Raw genomic sequence first — 17,926 nt, forward strand, 5'->3', positions numbered from 1 at the left:
CAGGCTGTGGGCCTCTGACCATGACCCTCCGGCGTTTCTGTGACTCTTGCAGCTGCGCCCACAGGGCACTCCTGCAGCTGCCTTTGGCCTGTCTGGGAATTGTGGAGCGGTGTCCAGTGAGGGTGGGGATAGGGCCAGGTGAGGGGGAGACAGGAACTGGGGACAACTACCAGCATGCAAGAGATGCCCAGGCCATGGGGCCAGCCCGCCGCGTGGACACGCACTCGCATACACCCCGGGCTTGCACATCGGGGGTCTCACATGCCAATCCTCACATACTTGGGGCTTTTGTACAGTTTCTCCCGTTCTGGGGACCTGGCTGCCTCTGGAGACCACAGCGCACCTGTCTGGACATCTCAGGAGCCTGCCCTAGCTCTCAAGGCTAGGTCCCCAGAGGGACTCTGAGCAGGTCCCCAGAGGTGGCCCAGTGTGGCCGGGAGAGGGTAGTGCTGAGGGCTATGAGGGGATGGTGGGGTGTCGGGGCTGGGTTCGTGGGCTCCTGACCACGAAGGAGCTGGGTAGAGGACATTCATTGGTGTGTTCAGGAGAGGAAGGGGGCTGGAAAGACAGGATGAGAAGACCCTAGATGCTGCCCGCCCCTTGGAGGCCTGTCGCGCGTCGAGGGGATCCCTTCTAGGGGCCTGGGATCGAGAAGGGAGCCTGAGAAGGTTGGAAACCCGGGCGTACAAAAGGGGAGCCGATCACTCGGCTGTGGGCCCGGCTCGCGAGCAGCATCGCGGGCGCCGCACACTCTGCAGCAGCGCGCGAAAGAGGCCCGGCGGGCGCTTGGCGGCTCCCTCCGAGGGCGCGGTGCGGACGGAGCCCGCGCGGCCCGGGCCCGGGCGCGCAGCGGGAGGTGGCGGCGCGGGCGCCCCCTGGCGACCGTGCTCCTCGATCTGTCGCTCCAGATGCTTCTGGATGGCCATGCCCAGCACCTCCACCTCCATGGCCGCGCCGTACACCTCCCACGTCATGCCCTTTTCGTCCCAGCTCACGTCGCGCACCGGCTCGACCGCCTCGGGGGGCGCCGAGGCGGCCGCCAGCGCGGAGCCCGGCCGCACCCGCACTTCGGGGAAGGCGGGCGGCGCGGCGGCCTGCGGCGTCATGGGCCCGGTGGCCACGGAGCGCGTCTCGGCGGCGCCCAGCGACACCTGCAGGCCCGCGTCCCGGCGAGAGGGCGGCCCGGGCGCGGGGCTGGGCGCGCGCGGCGCCCCTTGGAAGCTGAAGGCCGGGCCGCCCGCGCCGTCCTGCGGAGACATGGGGCTCACGGCCACCGACACGCAGGCCTGCGAGCCCGCCTGCGTGCCCGCGTCCTCGCGTGGCGGCGGGGCGTTCGCCTCCCACGACGGCGCCTTGGTGAAGTTGTCGCGAGTCCGCGGCCCGGGCGGCGGCGGCGCGACCGCCTCCAGGCCGGGGCTCCTCTCGGCCTTAGTAGCCGCCGGGTCCTTCCGGGCGAGGCTGGAGGCCTCGGAGCTGGGCAGTGACGCTGGCTCCACGCGGCCCCCGCCGTCTGCGGGAGAAGGAGCGGAGTCACAGGGTTTGCCATCTGCCTGCCTGGAGGCCTTCTCCAGAGTCAGGCTGTCCCCCTTCCCCGAGGATGAGAGCTCCCCCTTTCTCGGAGGCACAGAGTCAGTCTTGTCCAGGCCTACAGGCGCCACCTTCCCAGAGGCAATAGAGCCTGCTGATTCTGAGGGTCCAGGATCCGGCTTTTCCGGGGCCAGTGGCTTCTCGGTCGGCGAAGATTTAGCCTCTGCTTTCCCTGGTGAGGCGGTGCCCTCCTGCCCACAGGGTGTGGTTTCCGCTTTGCCCTCGGACTTGGATTCTGCTTTCCTGGAGGCCCTGGGATCCACCTTCGTGGAGTTCATAGGATTGCCCTTCTCGAGGGGCAGAGCATCCACCGTTCCCTCCGGGACAGCTTCTGCCTTTCCCGAGGATGCCCGGACTGTTTTTCCTAGGCTCGTGGGGGCTACCCTTCCTGCGGACTCGGAGTCCATGTCTCCGGGGAGGACAGCTTCCGGCTTTCCCTTGCTCACAGGGTTCACTTTCCCCGAGATGGGGGGCTCAGCCTTCCCCAAGGCTGGGGGACCCACCTTTCCAGGGGCCAGGGGACCTGACTTTTCCACGGACAATGGGTCTGCTTTCCCCCTAGTCACTGCCTCAGCTTTTTCAGAGGAAGGAGGACCCACGGGACCAGAGGACGCAGAGTCAATCTCTCCTGATGATTCAGGATTCACTTTTCCAGGAGGTGATGTTTTTGTATTTCCCACAGAAATGGGATCCCCCTTTCTGGAGGACACTGGGTCCTCCTTTCTTGAGAATGTGGTTTCTGTCTTTCCCACTGACATCAGTTCTGCCTGCATGGGAGACAAAGGCTCTGGCTTTCCTGAGGACACAGGATCCACTTTTGCCAAAGAAACCGAACCCACTTCTACAGACACGGGGTCCATATTTTTCAAAGACGTGGGCTCCACCTGTCCAGCAGACATGGTTTTTGTCATTCCCACAGACATGGAGCCTTGCTTTTCTGAGGAGGCAGGGTCCATCTTTCCTAGGAACTGAGGGTCCTCTTTTGTGGAGGACATAATTTCTGCATTTACTATAGATGCAGGATCTGTCATCCCCAAGTGAGTAGGATCTGCCCTTCCTGATGGCCCCAGAGCCACTGTTCCTGGCATGATTTTGCCTGGTGACCCTGGAGTCAGCGCTTCCAAGGACACAGGATCCGCGTTTGCTGAGAACTCGAGATCTCTCTTTCCCAAGGCTACAAGATCTGTCTTTTCTGTAAATGCAGACCCCACCTCTTCTGAGGACACTCGAAGGTCTTTTCCTGAATACCTGGGCTCCTCCTTTCTTGGGAACACAGGATCCACTTTGCCCAAGGATCCAGGCTCCTCCTTCCTTAGGGACACTGCATCCATCTCGCTGGAGCACTGAGGATCTACCTTTCCCAAGGATCCAGGATCCTCTTTTCCTAGGGTCACGGGATCCTTACTTCCAGAAGCCACAGAATCCACTTCCCCTATGATTGCAGGCTCTGTCTTTCCTGTAAACATAGGATCTGCCATCCTCAAGGACCCAGCATCTTCCTTTCCTATGGAAATGGAATCTAGCTGTTTTGAAGACTTGGAATCCATATTCTCTAAGAATATTGGGTTTCTGTTCTCTGAGGGTGAAGGATCAGTTTTCACTGAGGACACAGGCTCTGGCCTCCCAGAGAAGGTGGTTTCTGGTGTTCCTGAGATCAAGGCTCCTTGTGTCCCTAATGTCTCCTTGGCGGCTGCCTCCTGGGAAGGGATGTGGGTCTTGGAGGGGTAGGCCAAACTCCTGCCAGGGTCCGCAGAGCAGGACGCCGCTTCCCCAGCCCCACTGGGGCTGCTGTGTCTGGAGTCCATGCTTGGGCTTTGGGCAGGGGTGTGCCTTGGGTGTGTAGGGATGGCCTTTTGCTGGGAGGGCCAGCAGTCCCTCATGGCCTGGCTCCCAGCCCCCAGGCTCCCATCCTGTGGGTAGCAGAAGGCTGTGGGCTGGGGTCCTGGGGGGCTGGATTCCTTTCGAAGCAGCTGGAGCCAGGCTGGGTCTTCAGCACTGCCCAATTGCCCTCAAGACCATGCTTGGGCCCCAGGTGTCTGTCTTGTTCTGAAACACAGAAAGAGCAGACTTAGGCTCAGAGGAGACCCGGTGGGAGAAGCCTCTATCCAGGCACCTTCCCTCTCACTGTTCCTAACAGCCGGGCCTTCTTCACATTCTCTAACTTTGTCTGATCCCCTCCTGTCCATAGGGTCTGGGCTAATAAATGAACCAAACCATACCATTTCCCTGTTTCACTGCTCCCACTGGCCCTCTGGATAAAGGCCAGGCTTCCTAAAAGGGCATTCAAGGCCCTTCACAACTTGGCCACAATCTAACTTTTCACCCCTCCTTTTTCAGCCCCCCTCCCATGCAACATGCTATCTAGAAGTTATGCTGTTTTTCTTTAGGCCATGGGTCACAAATTCTGATGCCATAGGGGCCAGGTAGGTAATCTAATTGAAGGAAGCAGACTGGATCCTAAACAGTAGGGAGTGTTCAGGACTAAGGCAAACTGGAGAGCACATGCCCTGTCTAAAGAGCGGACCATACTCCATTAGCCAAGTACTGTCCTGGAGAAATGCATCTTGGTAGTATCAGTCAGAAGTGGGAAATATAGAAGTTTAATGTAAAATATCCCAATTAATTCAAGGTTTAAAAAATATGGTATGTGGGCCAAAGTATGTCTGTGGATCACCAGTTTATATCTGTGTAGGCCCTGGGGAGATGGGAATGCTTTACGGTTGAGGAAAGAGCATAGTCTGAAATGTGTGTTTTCAAAGATTGCTTAGGGATGGTGTGGAGGTTGGAGAGGAGGGGTTGGCCAATCATTTATTCAACCTTTCATGCATCCTGCTCTTCATTCATTTACCCAGCCCTTTCTCTGTGATGGTCTAGATAAGAGACAGTACAGCGAAGGTGGTGGGGATGAAGAGCTGGCAACTTTGAGAGGTCCAAGGGAAACTGACAGGAACCAACTGGATGTAAGAGGTGATCGTGGGGGTGGTCTGCAGGATTCTGGCTGGGGTTGGGAGGTGCTGGGCAAGACATATGGGGAAAGGGAGAATTGCATTTTGGACAAACTGAGTGTGTGGTACCTGGGGTACACCCAGGGAAAGGATCTGGCAGGTGGCTGGATCAGCATGCAGCTCAGAAGCCAAGGCAAGCAGCGCTCTGATTCCCCCAGACCTCTTGCTCCCCACATCACCAAAGTCACGTTGTAGTGCTCAGGCCAAGATCCCTCGACCTCTTCTCAAACCCTCCAGCCCAACATCCAAGCAAAACATAATGGATCTACCTTCAAAAGAAATCCAGAATTTGGCAACTATCCTGAGCCAAACCCACACCATCTCTGACTGGAATTATCCTTGCTTTATCCTTCACTCTATTTGTTTATTCTCAGCACAGCAGCCAGAGGGATCTTAGTAAAATTCAAGGCAGACCTCCTTTGCCCAGAACCACATAGTGTCTCTCCATTTCATGCAATGTAAAAGTGTTAGTCACTCAGCTGTGTCCAACTCTGCGACCCCACAGACTGTAGCCTGCCAGGCTCTTCTGTCCATGGAATTCTCCAGGCAAGAATACGGGAGTGGGTAGCCATTCTCTTCTCCAGGGGATCTTCCCGACCCAGGGATCGAATCTGGATCTCCCAAATTGCAGGCAGATTCTTTACCATCTGTGTCACCAGGGAAACTCCTCACCATAGCTCACAAGTTCCTGCATTTTCTGGCCCTGTCACAGCTCTTGGTCTTGTCTCCTACGGCTCTCCCCTGATTACCCCACTTCAGCGACCCGTCTGCCCTGTTGGTCCCTGAACCCACTACCGTGGGGCCTTTGCACTGGCTGTCTCCTCTCTGCCTGAAATGCTTTCGCTCCCAACATCTGCATCTCCCTGAAGCTTTCCCTGACACATCCAGGATAAAGTAGCCTCCTTCCCGACACTGGCTGATGCTCTCCTTCCCCCTTGCCTTGGTCTGTTTTTCTTTCTGCTACCTGTCTTCATCCTCAAATTGCATATGCTTGTTTATTGCTCATGATCTGTCTCTCCATGAGAATGTCCGCTCCAGGAGTGTGGGGGCTTTGCCATGTTAACTGATGTAGTCTCAGGGTTGAGCACAATGACTGGCACATGGTAAGCAAGCGGTTTCCAATACATGTTTGTTAAATAAATGACTGAATACCCTTTCTGTGACATTGGTCCCACCATGCCACTCTTGGCTCAAAGCCCTCCTTGCTCTTTTAGGGGAAATAAATTGGTTGCAATCTTTTTGGAAGGACATTTATCAGTATCAGACTAATGGTGCATGAGAACATGGCTGGTAATGAGAAGAAAACCAGGAAGTGGGTTTGTAAAATGTGGGACAAACATATGGGAAACCCTCCACCCTCCACAGCTGTCAGAAAGGGTGGAGTGATGAGGAAAGATGCTCAAGGTAAGTTAAGGGAAAAAACCAGGGGACAGCATGGTGAGTGGGTTCCTGTGAGTGTAGGCAAGGGAAAGGATAGGTACACATCTGTAGGTTTATTTATAAAGAGAAAATTTCTGGAAGGAAACCCATGAAACTTTTAGCAGTGATTGCCTTTGGGAAGTGACACCAGAGATATCTGGAGGTAGAAGAAACTGTTTTATTAATGCTGCTTTGCAATGGTTGAATTTTGATTATGTGTGCATGTATTATTTAAAAACAAAAACAGGGGAAAAGAAACTTTTAATGACTTCTTTAAAATCTTTAGGGTCGCGTCCAACTCTTTAATGTGCTTCTAAGTCCCTGTGTATTTACTCAGTTGGTGGGCTTTATCTTTAATTATGCACTCCATCCCCCACAGCATGTGTACCCACACACACTCTCAAAAACTGCTTTGGGTTCAACCAGGGGTTCACATTCTCCCTCATCTTGGCCTCTACAACTTTCCTGCTTGGCTTTTAGTAAACCATCAGTTCTCAGTTTAAACGCCGCCTCCTACAATGACCCTTCTTTGCCTACCACCTTCCTCCGGGTTCCCGTGGCCTCTTGTTCTACTCCTAACCGGGCTCTTGTCATTCTGCCTATAGCCCTTTACACCTCTGGGTCCCCACCTAGCCCTCAGGTGCCTGGATGGGGATTCAGCTGCTATTGTTCACCACTGAGTCCCCCAAGCTTTGGGCTTATGGGACTTGGGGGTGAGGATTTCACCAAAATGGGGGGATGGGAGGAGAAGCAGTCTTGCAGAGGATGGTGGGGGACTGGGTTTTGGGAAATTTAACTGGGGTGTCTGTGGGCCTTATAGGGGAGATATCCAGGAGGCTTCTGGGAGACACGTTTGAAATACAGGAGAGGTCAGCTGCAATTCTTTGGATCTGCTTTTCATCAGCATAAAAACAGATGTATGGGGAGCTTGGGGCTTCCCAGGTGGCTCAGTGGTAAAGAATCTGCCTGCCAATGCAGGAGAAGTGGTTTGATCCCTGGGTTGAATCCCAGGGAAGATCCCCTGGAGAAGGAAATGGCAACCCACTCCAGAATTCTTGCCTGGGAAATCTCATTGTCAGAGAAGCCTGGTGGGCTATAGTCTATGGGGTCCCAAAAGAGTCGAAAATGACTTAGTGACTAAACACCACAACAAAATAGGGAGCTTGGGCTGGAACTGGAAGGAGTTGCCAAGGGCTATAGGAGGTGTGCTCTGAGTCCTCACCAACCTTCTTTTCATCCCTGGTAGCCCAGCCCCAGGGTCCTCTCACACCAGCCCCTCCATCAGGCTCCCTGCTCCAGGTGAGGCATGGGCCAGAAGTCAGGACAGTTCCCCAACTTACCAGCTTCCTGATTTTTTAACCAGCTCCATGACCTTAGGCAAGTCCCTTCTCCTCACTGGGGACCCTAACAAACCTACTCCCTGCTCCCCCAGGGCTGCAGGGAGAATTAAAGAAGATGAAGGGTGTGCACGTCCCTGCTACTTTAGGGCTGGGCTGTGTACATGCGAGGCCTGTTTTTATCTACTCAGTCTGTCAGAGCCCAGCTGTGCTCCCAGGAGGAGGCAGGGGAGGGAGGGCCAGCAACACAGGCACAAACTGGCAAAACCTCGCCCTTGGACATGCCTGATTAACTTGGAGTGCTTAAAAATTTTTTTTTAAGTTACTGATCAACATTTAAAAATTAGAAGAGTTCATGTGAGAATCAGATTTCCAGCTCCTCTTGGAAAACTAAGATTTGGCAGTCTGAGTGTGCTTCCTTCATAGCAGCAGTAGCATCCTTAGATGGATCCAATCAGCCACCATCTCTACCCCTCCCAGTGGTGTCCTGGGCACTGAGGTTGACTGCCTGCTGCCACTGATCACTGATTTGCACCACCATTTTTCTTATAGCAGCCCCTTATGGGTGTTATCCACCTGGTCTGTAGCCACCTGAGTTCTGATTCTTGATCTAGATGCCAAGAAGGTGGGAGGTGACCTTGCACACATGAAGTTCTTACAAAACCTATTATGTGCAAATCCTGTACACTTTCTGGGCAGATGCTCTGGTCTTTTTTTCCAGAGAAGGAAACTGAGGTTCGAAGAGGCAGGCATGGCCAAGCTGGCAATGTGCCTTTTCTGAAAGTTCCATAAGAGGCTACCTTCTTAGTTCTCAGCCCCCAATTCTCTGATGTGGGATAAGGTCCAAGTTGGGACAAAGAGCCTGGCCATGTAGTTAGAAAGATGTGGGGTCAAGCCCCAGCCTAGTCATTGACTTGTTACATGACTCTGGGTGAGTTTTTCCACACTCTGAACCTCAGTTTCCCAATCTTTCCAATGGGGGAGATGCATGCATGCTAAGTCGCTTCAGTCATGTCTGACTCTTTGCAATCCTATGGACTATAGACTGCCAGGCTCCTCTGTCAGTGGCATTCTCCAGGCAAGAATGCTGGAATTGGTTGCCATGCCCTTCTCCAGGGGATCTTCCTGACCCAGGAATTGAACCCACGTCTCTTACGTTTCCTGCATTAGCAAGTGGGTTCTTTACCACTAGCATCACCTGGGAAGCCACAAATGGGGAGAGGATGTAGTTACACTAGTAGAACTGGCTGAGGCCTGGGTTTACAATCTGCTAGGATACCATTCCTAGAGGCTCTATGGCTTGCAGTTGTGCTAGGCTTTACCCAGCTCTCAAGAAAGCCGTGGTATTCTCAAGTCACTTCTCCAAAAGGCAACCCACACCTGGGGTCTCATATTCTCACCTCCATCCCCCACTGGACCCAGCTCTATCATTCTCCCACTGTGTGCTCAGCCCTGGGGCCAGCATTCTCAGGCTTGTTTTTGCATCTGGACTCCACAACAGTCTCATGAAGGGGGGCATTATCATCCCATTTCACAGATGAGGATGCTGAGGTCAGAGGCAGAAAAGACTTGACCAAGGGCACATTGGGAGAGGGTGGGGCTCTGATTCAAAGCCTATTTTGCCTGAATCCAAACCCTGGTTCTTCCTACTCGTATCAGCCAAGATCTTGGACACTGATGGATGGCTCTTAAAATCCCTTTTATGCTCTTCAGGGTCATTTCAAGGGTCCTCCCAGTCCCTTGGATCTAACAGGCAACAGCACCAGGAGGTGTCTAGGAGAGGAAGCAAGAGTGTCTTCTGTGTGAACCCACTTGTGGGCACACCCTTTGGGCAGACGATCCTGCACACTTCTGCCTCCCGATGGAGGTGAAAGGTTGAAATGACCCCCAGTTGTGTGGGCTGGCTCACCCAGCGTGCAGCGGAGCACGTAGATGGCTTGTCGACATCTGCGCCAGCTTAGGCCAGCCTGGGGAGCCGGAGTCTGGCTCCTGCGTTTTGCTCAAGAAGTCAGTGTGCACATGTGCAGTCGGTATGTGCAGAATGCCCTATGTATTTGTGTCTCCTGGTGGCCATTTGGACCCTGTAGGTATACACATTCATGGCCACCTGGCCTCAGAGCCTCATTCATGAGAGCTGGCTGGTATGTGCACAAGCGTTGTTGTGCCCTGCTCCCAGGCAGAGAGGCCCCTGTGAATGCTCACTTAGGCCCAGAGACCTGGCCAGCCTGTTATTTCCCCTTTAGGATTTCTTCCAGAATTGGAGCCAGGACTGCCAGGAACCTGCAGTCACCTCTTCCCATGGTGATAAGATTGACAAAGGCTTGTGGTACTTCAGCAGGTGTGTGTGTGTATGTGTGACAGTCTAGGTGTGCCGTACCTCACCCTCTCATCCCCTTGTCTTCTACAACCCTCGGAGCAGTAAAGCGTCCTGCCTGGAGCTGGATGGGAAAAGGAGTCTAGCAAAGGGTGATATCCAGTCTTCCTTCCAGAAACAGCCTTCAGGGCAGCTGTCCATCCACTCACAGGAGGGCAAGAGTGGACATGCAGGAGTTGAGGGGTGGAGAGCAAGTTAAAAGTGTGTGATGGAGTGTGTGACACACCTACTCCAGGGTCTGGGGCAACGTGAGGGACACCATGATGTGCAGGTGTGAACAGGCGCAAGCAGGCCAGAGCAGGGTGGCTGCGAGTGCGTTGTGATGGGGGCTATTGCTGAGTTGAGTGTGTGCTATGATAGGCGATGGCTGATGTGAGTGCGTAGCAATGCCTGGGTGTGTACGCAAAGATGTACTGGGTGGGTGCACAGGTGGCCATGTGTATGAGTCTGATGGAATGACAAGGACCATAGTGTGTGTAGACCTGTGGCCTCGAGTGGTGAGTGTGTGACAGTATATGTGGTGGACCCCCAGAGTGTGTGCCACACCGGGCGTGCGACAGCGAGTGTGCTCGATGGTGCCAATAGAGCCACTCGATCGCCGAGCTCGCTCCATGGGGAAAATGAATCAACGCGGGCGGACCCCTTCCCCGCGGTGGCGGGAAGCGCCCCCTCCCGTACCACGGTGCCAAACAAAGCAGCAGTCAGAGGCGAGGCCAGGCGCGGGGCCGGGGTCTTACACACAGGGCGGGCTGGCCCGCAGGGCCCCTCGGGTGCTCGGCCAGGACTGCGGACCCGCCCCCGCCCCGCCCCGCCCCAGAGAGGAACCTGGAAATGGACACCCGCCGCCCCAGTAGCGCGCGTACCTTCACCCAGGCGCACGCCAGACACACGCCGCGCGCTGTGCCCAAACCCCGCCACCCAGGCGGTTCGAGGACCCTGGACAGCGGCTCTGGGGCTGCCGCGAGCGGCAGAAGGGGGTCGACACCGCCCGTTTGGAGCGAGCAGCAGAGGCAGGAGCGACGCTTACCGGGCTCTGTCGCCGTTCCGTCTCCTCGGCGCGCTGCGCTCCGGCTCCCGCCACCGCCACCGCCGCTGCCCGAGCTGCCTCGGCTGCCTCCGGCCGGGCTGGCGGGCGGACCCGCGGACTCGGCGCAGCCGTCCCCCGCGCCAGCTCCGCGCTCCCACCCCGCGCCCCGCCTCGGGCATGCGCGCTAGCTGACTGGCGGCCTCAGAACCCGGGAGGGGGCGGTGCCGGCAGGGAAGCAGGGGCCCAAAGGAGGGAGGGGCGCCCCTCGTCCGCAGCCCCTCACTGCGACCGCTAGGCTCCTAGGTCCCCCGCCCTCCTCGACCCGGTTAGCGTTTCACAGACTGGAGACCGAGGGGCGGAGAGGCTGCCTATTTGCTGCGCGCCTGCTGAGGGCGGGGCACGCTGTCACTCAGATCTCACTCAATCCAGCCCCGCGAACGCCCTCTGCTTGTTTCACCGAGGAGAAAACTGGGGCCCAGAACGGGGAGGCCACTTGTCCAAGGATACTCGGCCTCTGAATAGAGACCCTGGTCTGCGCCATGGCCGAGCTGCCCCTGCGCGGAATTTCCCGCCTCCGCCCTGGCCGCACTTCCGGCCTTCTCTCACACCCCCACCTCGCCCCGCCCCCGTCCCCTTTGTCTCGCCGCCACCCACGCTCTCCGGAGTGGAGGGACCTGCGTAGTTGCGGGAGGAGGGAGAGAGCCTTCGATTTCCCCGCTACCGTCCTCCCTAGCCAGGGTGCCCGCCCACCTAGTCTGTGCAAGCCGGGTTTTCCTCCACCCTCCAGCAAATCATTTCACCTTTCAGAGTCTCAATTTCTCCATCTGTAAGATGGGACTAACATGAATCACCTTACAGTGAGTAGTCTTGGAAGGATGAAGGAGCCTGAAGTAGGTGTTCAGAGGCTTTTAGCTGAATTTGAATTGCCAAGGACAGGAGGACTTGCTGCCCACCCCTCCTCGACGTTTCTCAGCAGAGAAATAGTCCCCTCCCCTTTGATTTCCCAGAAGGGGAAAAATAAGTCTGTAATTACCAAAAGGTGATAAAAATCCTCCACGTGTACTGTAAAACCACCTACTAAAAGTGGTAGCAACTAACGTTAATAAGCTTATTTGGGGGCAGTGTTTTTATGGTAAAGCCTGCAAGTTAAAGTAACCAGTAACGTTACCTTGTTTTCAGATTTCATCTAATTTCCATTTCCAGTCACTTATAAGCAAGTTCATGTGAATGTATTATATCCCGTTTATCAGATAAGAAAACAGACACTGGTGCTAGGTCACTTGCTTGTTAGTAATGAAGCTAACTCCTGAAACTTCAGGCTTCACCTTTACTTTCTATTCCTCTGACTTACGTGGTGAGCCACAAGTCACTGTGATCGTTAAAAAAAGAATTAAAAAAAAATCTGGATGACACACATACAAAACAAAACAAAAACCTATCGGACTGACGTCTTCAGCCAGCACCCCAGGGAAGCAGAAAATTGAGTGCCCAACCAACTTTCAGGACCACGGACAGCACCAAGGAGCGCACCAAGGAACCAGCGTCTTTAGCCCTGAAAATTGCTGATTTACCACAAAAGCATTTTGATTCACAGTTTACAAACTTTATTCTACACTCATCGTTTCATTTTATTTTCCCTGCAGCCCTTCAAGGTATACATCGTTGGCCTCATGGTATACATGAAGACACCAAGCTTTGGGTAGGTTCACAAGACATAAGCAGTATCAGGAACGTGGCTGTGATCTAAAAAGCACTCCCACCGCCCCCCCCCCCCCCGGGGGGGGGGGAAGGGAGGGGACAGGGCGAGAGTGGATGAGAGCAGGATCAGGGCATGAGTGAGGAGGCCGTAGCAGGTGAGAGGTAATGATGCCTGAACCACTGGAATGGAGAGTAGGGGCCAGATTTGATAATTATTTAGGGATAAAGTCAACAGGTCTTGGTCATGTGGTGAATGTGAGTGTGAGAGGATTCTACTGCCTCTCTGAGGGCTTGCCTTGGGGAGCCAAATGGATGGAGAATCTGATGAACCCTGGGGAAAGAAGGGGCTTGTGAAACAGCTCCACTGAGACATCTGAGTCCAAAACTGAGCTCAGAAGTAGCCAAGGCTGGAAACAGGGCAGGGAACTGGTGTTGGAAGTCATGAGAGGTGTTGGGACACCAGGGGAAAGTATAGACCAAATAGGGTGAGACAAGTTACCCTAGGCCCACTCCGAGGAACACCAACATTAAGGGGAAAGGAGGCTGCAAAGAATGAGAGAGACTAGTATGAGAAAACCCAGAAGAAACCCAGGAGAGTGTGATGTCTCAGAAGCCAAGGGGAGAGAACATTCTAGAAGGATGTCAGGGTCAACTGCATCAGGAAGACAAGATACAGCCTGAGAGATATCCTCTGGGCTTGAAAAAAAGACAATGGAAATTTGATGAAAGCACAGTCAGTGGAGTGGTGGGGGTGGAAGCCAGACTGGGGAGGCGGGGCAGGAACTGATGAATTAATGGAACCAAGGAAGTGGAGAGGACAAGTAGATGACTCTCCAAAGTTTGGGTTTAGAGCCAGAAAGAAGATTTGATAGTCTCTCCAGGGCACTGGAGGTATTTAAGTCCTGATGGGGAGGGGGGCAGTAAGGAGGGAAAGGGAGATGCCAAGAAAGGAGATCATAATGGCTGGGTCCAGATGCTCAGTGTGGAAGGATAGGATGGGATCCAGCACCCTGGGGCGGCTCACAGACCCTGAAATGAAGCTTGAGGAAATGTGGTTTATTTGGCAAGTGCAGGGACACCAGCAGGTGAGTGGGAAGGTGACCCAGGCAGAGAAGGCATCCAATGAGAGGTGGTTATCAAGCCAGCTACCACGGTGGGCGATTGAGGCTTAATCCTGCAGGAAGTCTTGAGAAATGGGGTAAATGCACATCTAGAATTCCTCTGGTCAAGAGCAAGGGAGCTTGTGTATTTATATCCCAGTATCTGGCAGACATTGGGGAAGAGCCGGCCCATGGGCTGTGTGTTAAGTCCCAGGCACTTCTAGCCCACAGTGCAGGTAGACAAAGTGGTTTCCACAGACTGATACAGTTCTTTGACAAAGAGGCAGAAAAACATCTACTTCTGCTTTGTTGATTACGCTAGAGCCTTTTTTTTTTTTTTTAAACACTAGAGCCTTTGACTGTGTGGATCACAATAAACTGTGGAAAATTCTTAAAGAGATAGGAATACCAGACCACCTTACCTGCCTCCTGAGAAACCTGTATGCAGGTCAAGAAGCAACTGTTAGAACCAGACATAGAACAATGGACTGGTTTCAAATTGGGAAAGGAGTACATCAAGGCTGTATATTGTCACCCTGCTTATTTAATTTATATGCAGAGTACATCATGTGAACTGCTGGGTTGGATGAATCACAAGCTGGAATCAAGATTGCCAGGAGAAATATCAATAATTTCAGATGCCATTCTAATGGCAGAAAGTGAAGAGGAACTAAAGAGGCTCTTGAAGAGAGTGAAAAAGAAGAGTGAAAAAGCTGACTTAAAACTCAACATTCAAAAAACTATGATCATGATATCTGGTCCCATCACTTCATGGCAAATAGATGGGGAAACAATGGAAACAGTGGCAGATTTTATTTTCTTGGGTTACAAAATCACTGCGGAAAGTGACTGCAGCCATGAAATTAAAAGATGCTTGCTTCTTGGAAGGAAAGCTATGAAAAAACTAGATAGTGTATTAAAAAACAGAGACATAACTTTGCTGACAAAGGTCCATATAGTCAAAGCTATTATTTTTTCAGTAGTCATGTATGGATGTGAGAGTTGGACCATAAAGAAGGCTGAATGCCAAAGAATTGATGCTTTCGAATTGTGGTACTGGGGAAGACTCTTCAGAGTCCCTTGGACTGCAAGGAGATCAAACCAGTCAATCCTAAAGGAAATCAATCCTGACTATTCATTGAAAGGACTAATGCAGAAGCTGAAGCTCCAATACTTTGGCCACCTGATGCAAAGAACCAGCTTACTGGAAAAGAGTCTGATGCTGCGAAAGCATCAGAAGGCAAAAGAAGGGGGCAACAGAGGATGAGATGGTTAGATAGCATCAACAATTCAGTGCACATAAATTTGAGCAAACTCTGGGAGATAGTGAAGGTCAGGGAAGCCTAGCAAGCTGAAGTCCATGGGGTTACAAAGAGTCAGACACAATTTAGTGACTGAACAATAACCTGGCTGTTGGGAGTCTGACTGGTGGGCACAGAGATAGTAAAATCACCAGAGGAGATGTGGACAGAGCTCCGGCCATGTCTGCTACATGGGCACAGTCCAGGGCCTCTTTCCATCTGTGCCCTTTGCCACTCTCCAACAACTCTTGTTCCATGAGGACTTGTTGATAAATACATGTTTAAAAATCAAAATTTCCAGACAACAGAACAAAACACTTGCCAGGGTAGAGTGGAAGGTCAAAAAGGACATGGACGTAAGCAGTGTAGATTCGGATCCTGACTTTGCCAGTTACTAGCTGTGTGGCCTGACTGAGATCTCTCTAGGCCTCAGCTTCATCATTTGTAATTCTTACTTCTCAGAGCTCTCAGGAGGATGAAGGCAGGAAAAGTTCCTCAATCACCAAGCATAGTGTAACATTCCTGGTGGATGCCAGGGTATGGCAAGCCCAGCACTCTGTACCCTTATTGACCACAGCACCTCTGTTTCCCTTGGGGACCCACCTCCTCACTGCAGTCCATGCAGTGGAGTGGGATGGGCCCCACTGCCATCTTTAGGGGTGGGCAGTGACCCCGTCCTGGCCAATCAGTGTGTGGTGATTAGTTCCATGGATGGAGGCAGAGCAGAGGCTCATAGCCAGGGCAACCAGTCTCCCACGTCCCTGGAGCTTTAGGGGTTGCTAAATAGGTGGTGTGTCTGCCTGCAGCTACTGAGGGTCGTCTCTGTCCCCATGTGGAGAATCTGCCTGGGCCCGGAATGTGGCTTGTCTTGGGGTTCAGGTTCATCCTGTGACAACCAGCATGGTCACCCACACCCATGTGAGTGTGTGTGTATGTGACTCTTGGGTTGGTCTGCCTCTGGGAAGCCACACACACTCGTGCACACCAGAAGATAAACAAGTGCCTGCAGTTCTTTGGCTGGCGCCCAGGCCGGGGGTGGAATAAACAATCCTAGTGACTTTCTGAAAAGCAAGCGTGTGTGGCAACAGGCGCCATGGAGACAAGCAGACTGTACAGAGCACGGGCAGCAGCCACCCCCCTGATACCACCCCTGTGCACACACACATGCACATACACAAGCACCTCCCATGTTCAGATCATGTTTGTATCCACTCCATCACGCACAGTCCTGCTTCCACACCCAGGCACACCACCCTTGGGATCTGCCCCCATTTCAGTTTTGCTAAAGGCTAAAGGCTTTTGGAGAAGGAAATGGCAACCCACTCCAGTATTCTTGCCTGGAAAATCCCATGGACAGAGGAGCCTGTTAGGCTACAGTCCATGGGATTGCAAAGAGTCGGACACGACTGAGCAACTTCACTTTCAAAGGCTTTTGAGAAGATCTGAGATTTCTAATACAATAGCACCCACGGTTCCTCACCCCCTTCTGGACACTGGTCCTGACGTAGACCAAGTTTTAGCAAATCATAGCCTCTAGGGAAGTGTGTGTGTGGTGGGGGTGGGGGGGGGAGATGGAAACAGAGAGAGATGGAGGAGGAGAGAGGTGGGGGAGGGGGAGAGGATCACACGGCAGGCAATACTATATAAACCCAACTTCCTAGAAAGTTCTTCTATTTGCTTCAGAGATGCACACTCAACAGACATGCACCTGCTCCTTCAAGGAACACTCACCTAGCCACCCTCCTCCAGGCTTGTATGGACACAACACTGGGTACAAACATTCACATATGTATCGGCCCTTATATATGCAGGGGAATTAACCCAGAATCCTACAGGTGATGATGGTGGTGGTGTACAATTTACTGACTGCCTAAGTGTTTTACAGTCATCATCTCCTTATATTTAAGCCTTAAGAAAAACCATCTGAGATTGATATTATTGCTATTCCCATCTCATAGCTGAGGAAACATAAGTTCAGAGAGGTTAGGTAACTCGCCAGGGTTACAAAGTTAGAAAGTGACAAAGTTAGGAACCAAAATCCTGCCCACACTATGAGACTTTCTTCATTCAGTCAGATAAACATGCAACACGCACGTGTGCACAGGTGTGTGTGTGTGCGCGTGCACACACACACACACACAAAGCCTGCTTCCTTAGTTAGTGCAGGGAACTGATGCACATGAGGTCATCTTCCTCTTCCTCTCTCTGACCTCCTCATGTGCATCACTCCCAACCCCTTACAGCACTGCCCTGATATTCATGAGCGCCCCTGGCCCAGACACCTATGAGAACAGTTTGCTGCCCACAAAGGCCTCCTCCCCCCAGCAGCTGTAGGCCCCGGCCCCACTGGGGGCGGCCCCGGGATTAGGCTGGGTGACTCAGGCTGAATCATGGCCCAGCTGCTCCTTGGCAGCCCTCTCCCCCACCCTGCCCAGAGAGCCTATTTTGAAGGCAGAGATGGGCCTTGGGTGGAAGATAGGAAGCATGGGCACTTGAGAAGGAGGACTCAGGCACAAGAAGGCCTCTGTGCCCACTTCTAATCCTCAGTGGTCTGCGGGCGCTCAGGCAGCCCCCGCCCATACCCCTCATTCTCCCAGAGAGAGGACCTGTTTGCCTGGACATGAGCATGGGTCTCTCTCTCTGATTCCAGGACCCAATTTGGCTCCCTTGTCCCACTTTTTGGCTTTAATAACAACGATAACAATATTTACTATTCTAATGGATTACTCACGTGTTACAGTATTCTACAGTTTTCAAAGCACTTTCTCATCAGTAGTGCATTTAATTCTCTTATTAGTTCTAGAGTGGACTAATAGCCTCCTTAGGAGTGGAAATTAGTATCCTTAGTTTTGAGCTAAGGAGACTGAAGCTCAGAGAGGTTATGCGAACTCTCTAAGGTCACCCAGTGGGTAAAATGACAGAGCCAGGAACCAAACTTTAGGCTTCTTGGTCCAACCTGTGAAAAGTAAGCATTAAGGCTGGAGTTGAGCTGCAGTTGGGTGTGGTGAGGGGGCATGAGTATGTGGGGCATGGCAGGCCATGGTGGGGTCATGGCTGGGGCATCAGAAATAGCATAGG

At 53.0% G+C, this 17,926-nt stretch overlaps 1 protein-coding gene across 1 annotated transcript; it reads right to left on the reverse strand.

Annotated features, from left to right (window-relative positions):
• Positions 1 to 701: 701 nt before the first annotated feature.
• Positions 702 to 10,928, reverse strand: GPRIN1 (G protein regulated inducer of neurite outgrowth 1). The gene is made up of 3 exons (XM_065919203.1): positions 10,750 to 10,928; positions 10,586 to 10,677; positions 702 to 3,595 (listed from the first exon to the last, which is right to left on the reverse strand). The coding sequence occupies exons 1-3, from the start codon at positions 10,926 to 10,928 to the stop codon at positions 702 to 704; spliced, it is 3,165 nt and encodes a 1,054-aa protein (XP_065775275.1).
• Positions 10,929 to 17,926: the final 6,998 nt, after the last annotated feature.

The sequence above is a fragment of the Muntiacus reevesi genome, chromosome 1 (assembly GCF_963930625.1).
Source record: "Muntiacus reevesi chromosome 1, mMunRee1.1, whole genome shotgun sequence".
NCBI classification, from domain to species: domain Eukaryota; kingdom Metazoa; phylum Chordata; class Mammalia; order Artiodactyla; family Cervidae; genus Muntiacus; species Muntiacus reevesi.

Bases quoted from the DNA above. Each gene is read 5' to 3' on its own strand.
- GPRIN1 (XM_065919203.1), bottom strand. From the start codon at position 10,928: ATGCCCGAGGCGGGGCGCGGGGTGGGAGCGCGGAGCTGGCGCGGGGGA. The intron at 10,678-10,749 runs GTAAGCGTCGCT...CGCTCGCGGCAG, and splicing joins CGGAACGGCGACAGAGCCCG to CCCCAGAGCCGCTGTCCAGG. The intron at 3,596-10,585 runs GTACGCGCGCTA...CATGGTCTTGAG, and splicing joins TGGCGTGCGCCTGGGTGAAG to GGCAATTGGGCAGTGCTGAA.